At 42.5% G+C, this 9,646-nt stretch overlaps 1 protein-coding gene across 1 annotated transcript in view; it reads left to right on the plus strand.

The window, feature by feature from the left end:
• The window catches only part of LOC135558632 (glypican-1-like), a 144,011-nt gene extending 138,261 nt beyond the window's left edge, over window positions 1-5,750 (plus strand). Inside the window, exon 11 of the mRNA XM_064992581.1 lies at window positions 1,736-5,750. Coding sequence (XP_064848653.1) covers window positions 1,736-1,944 — 209 coding nt within the window. The 3' untranslated portion in view covers window positions 1,945-5,750. The remainder of the gene's footprint in view (window positions 1-1,735) is intronic.
• Window positions 5,751-9,646: the final 3,896 nt, after the last annotated feature.

A 9,646-nucleotide genomic window follows, 5' to 3' on the forward strand; every position in this document is an offset into this window, starting at 1 on the left:
TATACAGTGTCAACATTTATGATCACTATGTTTGATGTATAGTTACAATATGACATGACGTCATACCCTGGGTTATTCTGAACAGAATGAGCCTGTTTGTTGTATTGTGAAGGAAATTAGCAGTGGACTACACATCTGAATTATGATCTGCTTCTCTGAATTGCTTTGTGAAAGCCAAACACTGCAACATCGTATTTTATCATTTAGCTAGTTATGTTGGCAATAGAACAAGCTTTCAAATCATGCCCACTTGACCCAGATTACGATTTAAAATGGACTGTTTTTGGATTGTGTAAATAACAGAAATTGTGTAAAGGCAGGGATGCAGGGCTGTGTTCCTAACAAAACAACTACAAATGTGCTTGCTCCAGTTTCTCAACGGCACAGCTAGGATAGCTTAAGAAGCACATTATAGTTGAAGACTATTCTATGAGTCATAAAAGTGCATTGAAATGACTTAGAAATAGTGCACACTTTGGAGAGTGGCCACTTGGAAACACCAGTTTGTCCTCTCACTCCGACCCTGGTCATTTTTTTGTCTTACAGTATGTTGCACCACAAATTTTCCAGGAATTTCTGATCATGTTACTGAACGTATCCAGAATATACTCAGATGTCCTTGTCAACAAATGAGGCGAAAATTACAGTAAATTTAAAATGCTCATCCCTCCCGAGTGGCGCAGTGGTAACTGCTAGAGATGCTGGGTTCGAGTCCAGGTTCTGTCGCAGCTGGCATGGGGCGTCGCCCAATTAGCACAGTGTCGTCCAGGTTAGGGGAGGGTTTGGCTGGCAGGGATGTCCTTGTCCCATCGCGCACTAGTAACTCCTGTGACGGGCCGGTCGCCAGGTGACACGGTCGCCAGGTGTACAGTGTTTCCTCTGACACATTGGTGCGGCTGGCTTCCGGGTTAAGTGGGCATTGTTTCAAGAAGCAGTGCGGCTTGGTTGGGTTGGGTTTCGGCGGACGAATGGCTTTCGACCTTCGCCTCCCCCGAGTCCGTACGGGAGTTGCAGCGATGAGACAAGACTGTAACTAGCATTTGGATACCACGAAATAGGGGTTCAAAATATTAATAAAATAAAATAAAAATTAAATAATTAAATAAAATGTCAAATGTAAACTGCAGACTAAAGCAACATCTTGGCCATGTTCTGTTATAATCTCCACCCGGCACAGCCAGAAGAGGACTGGACACCCCTCAGAGCCTGGTTCCTCTCTCGGTTTCTTCCTAGGTTCCTGCCTTTCTAGGGACTTTTTCCTAGCCACCGTGCTTCTACATCTGCATTGTTTGCTGTTTGGGGTTTTAGGCTGGGTTTGTGTATAGCATTTTGTGACTTCGGCTGATGTAAAAAGGGCTTTATAAACTAATTGGATTTGATTTGAGTGTAATGTGTTTGGATTCCGTCTTGTCAGGTTGACTGTTGTGTCCTCATCTTCAGTATAATAAATTCCCCATAATCTCCAAATTGTTCCCTTTTAATACCCACAAGTATAAGGTGATAAAATAATATATTTTTAAAACAAAATGTAGAAATGCACCATTTTCACATAGACTAAGGTATGGCGTTGGACATAATGCATATGAGGTTGAAAAGTGGTAGAATTGCCCTGTAAGATTAACATTCTAACTTCCTTGTTCTCTTCAACTTTGTTATAACTGGCATATAAAACAGAGAAACTGTATTATTTTCTAAAAAAATGTATTTTCTTCTTCTTCTCCGTCTTTGTCTTCAGGTGATGATGTCAGTGGTTCAGGAAGCGGGATATGCACAGATGAAAACTGTCCCCGGGGCCCGCGCATCATGGCCCCCAGCACAGACAGACCCAAAGTGTACGCCTACCCTCCGGAGAACAAGAAGGTTGTGAAAGCATCAGCTGACCACAACCTCCCATCCATTGCCCTCTACCTGCTCTCATTGGTTATGTTGCTGCTCCGGCGATAATTGATAGGGTATTCCACCAATCGAGACTGAGTTTGGGACATGGGGGGCAGGACGAGGGGTGGGAAGAGAAGAGAAGATGTCGTAGGGTTACTTACTTACTTTGCCAAAACAAAACAAAATTAACAAGAAAAAAACCTGAATGGACTTCCTTTTGGTCTCGGATAAGAACAAAAGTTGTAATGAGTATTATATTATTCAGAAATGTTTTGGTTCTGTTCTTGTCTTTTATTTTACGGTACACGGCACCACTAGAGCTCGTCTTTTCACATTTTTATTTTGTTTTGTTTTCTGGTGTTTGGGTTCTCTGAGATATCTGTACCTAAGACATGTTAAGAGTCAATCTATAGACTATAGAGATATACAGGATGTTAGTGTTGGTTGACGCTGTGCTGTATAAGGGGGACTCTTCAGTCATGCTGAGCCTAACGTTTGTATTCCTAATCATGTAAACAGCCTTTATGTCTGAGGAGCTGATTTATTTATTAAAAACAGAGGAATATAATCCCCACGGAGCGTCTTTGGGCTCCCCAATATTTATAGAAAAACTACTTCTACCCCAAACGAAATAAACTATTGATGAGTTTCATGAAAGATAATCTGGTTTCGGGAAGGCGATAAAAACCTTAAACCTTTAAACCCACACATTACATGGCAACAGTGAGAAAATTAAAACGCTTTCACATAAGCCGTTTTTTCCTCTGCTTGATAATATAAGGCAGTAATAATAGTCATGATCATATTCACACAGACATGATCCCTCCACCCTTTTACTTCTGTCTTTCCCAGAGCAGATCTGTTTCTCGAGGCTTTGGTGGCTCTAAAGGACCAGATGGGGATTTTTATTTTATTTTTGGGGGGAGAAATTAGTGTTAGTGTGACCACAGTAGTCCTCTGTATTGACACGATATTGGCAGAATATGGTAGTATATGGGCTGTGTGGGTGTGTACTGCCGTTTGCTCTATCTCAGTGGAGGCCGGTGGGAGGAGCTTTAGGAGGACATGCTCATTGTAAAGGCTGGACTGGAATCAATGGAACGGAGTCAAACAAGTGGTTTCCATATGTTTGATGCTGTTCCAATTATTCCATTCCAGCCACTGCAATGAGCCTGTCCTCCTATAGCTCCTTCCACCAGCCTATTCTGCTCTGTCTTCATATAATGGAGCTTGGACAACATAATAATATGTTACTTGCTTGTTAATGACGAATATTTGATGGTACCTATGATGAATACTTTTGGACAGAGCCAGCCAGCTACAGTGGAGTGGTTTTTACATACTGCACTATAACCACTTGTTGTAAAGCAGACTGTGTACATGTGTCTGACCGACCGTTTCTCTGTTTGGACGGGTTGACTTAGGGATTGGAATTCTGTGATGATCACTCAAATAGCTTTTTCTCTCCCTCCTCTCATTCTCTTTCTTCTCACCTCCCACCTTCTTTCTCTCCCTTCTCACACAGTGCCTCTCTTCCCACTCCTTCTCTCAGTTCTCTCTGCCTCCCAGGCTATTTTTCATGGTATACTATTCATCTGTTATGAAGACCTGCAAATTGTTCTCCAATGCTTTTTTTTGGCATTATGGCAATGACAGAGCTTCATCATACTGCAAAATGATTGGGATATTGTGGGAATGTTGTGGAAGGCCTTTGCTGATGAAAATCTTGCAGCCAGGGAGGAAGGATGTACTTCAACTTAGTTCAAATAATTGTCAAGGCTCTCAGTCTAAGACCACTGTGTGGGTGGGGGTGGGGGGTGGAGGTGTGTGTGTGTGCGTGTGTGTGTGTGTGTGTGTGTGTGTGTGTGTACACGCACGCATGATAAAGAAGGTCTTCTTGGGCTTATTCAACAAGATGGAAACCGATAGAAACATATTGTATAGAGCTGATTCAATGCTTTACGCCACATGATATTAAAAACATTGTCTCTTGTACAGCAATATATTTCTATCTACAGACTGAATAGGCCCCCTTAGGGACGAGCGGAGATGTTTTGATACTGTCTGCGCTCATCAATAGCCGACATCGAAAGTGCAATCAATGAGGAGATTGGAGAGATTTATGACTCCAGAGACAAGGTCATACACTAGAACTGAGGTATTCAGCCTATGACTGTGCACTAGAACTGAGGTCTTCAGCCTATGACTGTACACTAGAACTGAGGTCTTCAGCCTATGACTGTGCACTAGAACTGAGGTCTTCAGCCTATGACTGTACACTAGAACTGAGGTCTTCAGCCTATGACTGTGCACTAGAACTGAGGTCTTCAGCCTATGACTGTACACTAGAACTGAGGTCTTCAGCCTATGACTGTGCACTAGAACTGAGGTCTTCAGCCTATGACTGTGCACTAGAACTGAGGTCTTCAGCCTATGACTGTGCACTAGAACTGAGGTCTTCAGCCTATGACTGTGCACTTGAACTGAGGTCTTCAGCCTATGACTGTGCACTAGAACTGAGGTCTTCAGCCTATGACTGTGCACTAGAACTGAGGTCTTCAGCCTATGACTGTGCACTAGAACTGAGGTAGCAAAGCAACACGTCCATTAGGCATGACCTTTTTGGTTTCTGAGGGAGGAAATTCGGAAGGACACACAGGAACTGACATGATCCCGTTCAGAACCATAGAGTTCAGAACACTCAAGTAGGAGGACTGCAGTAGTTATCAAAGCCGGTCCTGGCGGATCCCTTTGTATCCAGGTTTTCCTTCCAACCTTCACACAATTATATTCCATTGATCTGATATGCACTACATTATTCAATTGATAGATGAAAAACCTACAAGAGTCCTCTTGGACTGGTTATGAACCTGTTAAATAGGTTACGTGTGAAAAGGCCAAGAACTATTGTGATACATTTTGTGACACAAGGTAGTGCTCTGATAAAGAGGGGGTAGGGGTCCTTGGTTTTAAACTGCCGTACCTGTCGGTGGGACTGCCCGCAGTAACATTCCAATGCAAAGAGACAACTAACCACTTTTTACCCACGACGACTTCACTCACTTTCAATGGACACGCTTCACAATGCCACCAGACAAAATTTGCACAACCCCTCCCAACACCCTTACTCCCCCTCTCTCCTCCCAACACCCTTACTCCCCCTCTCTCTCCTCCCAACACCCTTACTCCCCCTCTCTCTCTTCCCAACACTCTCGCGCGCTAATCTGAATAGTTCAAAGTCCACTGCCCCTTATTAAACGCTGCACTTTTATGACGTAAGAGGCCTAGGTATTCGATAGGATGGCAATCTGCACAAAGACAGGGATCACAAGATGGTGGGTTGATAGGCGAGTCGACACTCCATATACGTCTACTGATTAGGATTATGCAGAGAGAGATGGACCACTGAGATGGCTGCAGTCTGAGAAGGGTAAAATAGCAATGTCAGATTTGGGATTAAATAATATTGAAATCTTTCAAACACGATTGCTCGAGCATGTCTGGGGTTTTGCAGATGGCCGTGGTTTGCAGTTATGGCACTATTTTGTCCATTAAGCCAGGCCAGCTCAATCAAGCACAGATAAAGTATTTCAAATGATTTCAAATATTATTTGAGCCGAGGTCTGATATAACTAGTGGCCCTGGACACTACTCTTTCCCCTTCACTAGTTGAACGTGGCAGGCATTTCCGAAAGGTGACGATTTGAAAGAAAACCATAGCATTTAAAAAAAAATGTTTTTTTTCCCATTTGGAGATTTATGTTTATGGTGATGGTAGATGTAAGCAGAAAGAGTTTTGAGTCAATATGTGTAATTTGCTGTTGTTTGTTCCTGGAACCTTGTGCCAATTATATATGTTGTAAGATTTTCAAGATGTCCTGTGTTCTGTTCATTTTGTGGTGGATTTTTGTGTCAGTGATATTCTATGAATGCATGGATGAATGGACTTTATCAGGGGGGAAGTTCCAAGACAAGAGGATGCCTTGACAAACCAACAGGAGAGTCATAGAGAGAAAAGCAGGGTTCACACACACAAATCGATAAGCTTGTTAGTCAACAATACATTTTATTCTAGGCCTTTTTCCAAGGGAGAAGACCAGCCTCACTCTTACCTACATTTTCCATATCATTACAAAACAGCTACTATACATATTTTTGACAGTAAACTGGATTGGAACGCTGTGTATGTTGCACTGCCTTGGGGTGGTAAACTAATAAAACTGATGCAGTCCGATTGAAATGCACTTTGCCATTTTGATAGTGCTTACAGTCCTCACCCATTACATATGTTGACATCCATAATAAGGATACAGACATGTATTTTCTTGTTTGAGATTTATGCAAACTGCAACAGTTTGTGGGACTTGAACTTCCAGTTATTGCACTAGCGCTAGTTAGCAACTTCCTTCCAACTGCACGCAGAGATATAAAAATGGTATCCACAAGTTCATCTGACTCTGGGGAAGTAGCATTAGTGGCCAGCCCTTTCCACCAAATGTGGAGAGAGAGAGAAAGAAAGGAACACAGGTCAACACAACATCCGCTTCGACTGCTGATGTCAGAGCTAACATCTGCCATAAGGTCTGTCTGGTCAACAGGGACCAGCCGCTAGCCGCTAGCTACACCATGTGTTAAGTGGTTTGTCTTGTCTGTTTGGATGGCTGGACAGTCCACTAGCTACTAGCTTTCAGTTCATCTCCCAGGGACGTTTTGGCACATTTTACTCACCGATTATGCTCTGGGAGACTGACAAGTTCTAGTTCATAGAACATTTCCTCTCTGGATTCCTCCGAGAACCAAAGAGAAGAAGAACCTGTGCTGTTACTCAGTGTATCATTGAAATAACTTCGATTCATAGGAATACTGAGTATGTTTGATGAACAAATGTCTGAGTGTAACCTAACCAGCTCTCTCTCTCTCTCTCTTTCCTAGTGAGAACATGTCAATCCCAGGACAGAGACACACTGACATTGCTCACAGCAAAGACATTGTTTGATGTCACAACACCAAAGGAATTGGAAAGAGCCAGACAGACACCAGCTGTGTATCATTCTGTGGTGTAAATCAATCGTTGTAAATGCTTTACACTTTGGTTATTTTTGAGAGAACGAGTGTGTAACCCTGACCAGACCCATGGGTGCAAAATTGGTGTAACTTTCCACAAATTCCCAGGTTTTCCAGAAATCCCAGTTGGAAGATTCCCCAATCAGAAAGGAATAGGCCACAAAAAAAGGTCTTCCAATCAGGATTTCTGTAGGAGTTACCAGAACTTTGCAATCATGGACAAGAATAACTTATAAGAAGTATTCTGAAGCCTGCATAGATGATGTGATAGGAATACATGTGGGCTCAAACCACATTCTGCTACAAAACATGATTAACTGCAGGTTTGTTTATTAGAAGAAAATATTCAGTCAGGCCTACTGATAATAATACCTCCCCACTGATTCTGTCTAGCCATGTTTAACTGCATATTATGATGATTGGACCATTTGACAGGACTACGCTTCCATAAACACACTGAGAACTTGTTGAGAACTTGTTCTCAACTGGCCAACCTGGTTAAATAAAGGTGAAATTAAATAAAAAACATGCACACACACACACATACATAAAATGCACAACTAAGGCATGTGTGTGTGTGCACGCAAACACACACATACACCCCTCACCCTCTCACACAATCTGTTCTCTGTCGTGCTGAATTGACAACCTTGTTGACGCCTTGCCCTTTCGTTCAAAGCGCTTTTATGAGTGACTACTGACTCACCTCAGTGGTACAGACTTCATATCTGAAATATCAGCCCTCCAGGCCAAAACACTCGTCAATAAAATCTCTCTCTCTATCAGAGCATGTCTAGGGTCCTAGACATGCTCTGATAGACTCAAGTGTACTGGAACTCAGAGTGGATTATACCAGTGTACAAGAGGATGAAGGATTCTACCCTATTAAAGGAGATATTATGTTATGAAAAACAGGTCAACAAGGTCAATAATTGTTCCATTGTAAACATAATTGTTTCGGAACAGGTGCATGGGGGTAAGGCTAAAGCTGTGACCTACAGTATATCAGATCAGATCAGCACTCCAACTCTCAGAAGCTCTGTGAATACATGCCCAGAATAATAACCTATATTGTTTGTTGTATAAATTATAAGCTCAATTTATTGTTTCAGTCCTTCATTCACATCTGTCTTTGAGCGAGGTTTACAGTGTAAACAAGCAGCCTTCAACTGTAATACAAGAAATGTATAGTTGACTGAAAAATCCCCTTAAAGCTGCAATCAGCAGTTAAGATGGCGCCGAAGAGAAGAGGATGGCTGACGTTTTACATGCCCGTAACCAACTGTGCTATTTGGTTCGTTTTTTGCATTGTTTGTAACTTATTTTTTTACTTATTTTGTACATAATGTTGCTGCTATCGTCTCTTATGACCAAAAATAACTTCTGGACATCAGAACTGGGATTACTCACCACGACTGGAAGAAAATGTTTCCTTTAAAGAGTCCGACGAGAAAGGTATACTGCTCTCCTGGGTACAGGGCTGCGAGTGAGTAAACTCCCACTGCCAACAATTCTACTTGCTAACATGCAATCATTGGAAAATACAATTGATGACATACGATTACGAATATCCTACCAAAAGGACATTAAGAACTGTAATATCTTATGTTTCACCGAGTCACGGATAATATAGAGCTGGAGGGATTTTCAATGCACCAGCAGAACAGAAATGCTACGTCTGGTAAGAGGAGGGGTGGGTGTGTGTGTCTTTTTGTCAATAACAGCACCAAATGATAATAACAGCCGGTGCGCAATGTTTAATATTAAAGAAGTCTCAAGGTATTGCTCGCCTGAGGTAGAGTACCTTATGATAAGCTGTAGACGACACTATCTATCAAGAGAGTTCTCATCTATTTTATTAGGCATCTATTTACCACCACAGAACGATGCTGGTACTAAGACCGCACTCAACCAACTTTATAAGGCCATAAGCAAACAAGAAAGTGCTCACCCAGAAGCGGTGCTCTTAGTGGCCGGGGACTTTAATGCAGGCAAACTTAAATCAGTTTTACCAATTTTTTACCAGCATGTCACATCTGCAACCAGAGGAAAATCAACTGGACCAACTTTACTCCACACATAGCGATGCATACAAAGCTCTCCCCCTGCCCTCCATTTGGCAAATCTAACCATAATTCTATCCTCCTGATTCCTGCTTACAAGCAAAAACTAAAGCAGTAAGTACCAGTGACTCGCTCAATACGAAAGTGGTCAGATGACGCGGATGCTACGCTACAGGACTGTATTTCTAGCACAGACTGGAATATGTTCCGGGATTCATCCAATGGCATTAAGGAGTATACCACCTCAGTCATCGTCTTCATCATTAAGTGCATCGACGATGTCATCCCCACAGTGACCGTACATACATATCCCAACCAGAAGCCATGGATTACAGGCAACATCCGCATCGAGCTAAAGCCTAGAGCTGCCACTTTCAAGGAGCGGGACACTAATCCAGACGCCTATAAGAAATCCGTTATTCCCTCAGACGAACCATCAAACAAGCAATGTGTCAATACAGGATTAAGATTGAATCCTAATACACCGGCTCTGACACTTGTCGGATGTGGCAGGGCTTGCAAACTATTACGAACTACAAAGGGAATCCCAGTTGAGAGCTGCCAAGTGACGTGAGCCTACCAGACGAGCTAAATGCCTTTTATGCTCGCTTCGAGGCAAGCAACATTGAAGCATGCAATGA

The sequence above is a fragment of the Oncorhynchus masou genome, chromosome 17 (genome assembly GCF_036934945.1).
Source record: "Oncorhynchus masou masou isolate Uvic2021 chromosome 17, UVic_Omas_1.1, whole genome shotgun sequence".
Taxonomy (NCBI): Eukaryota; Metazoa; Chordata; class Actinopteri; order Salmoniformes; family Salmonidae; genus Oncorhynchus; species Oncorhynchus masou.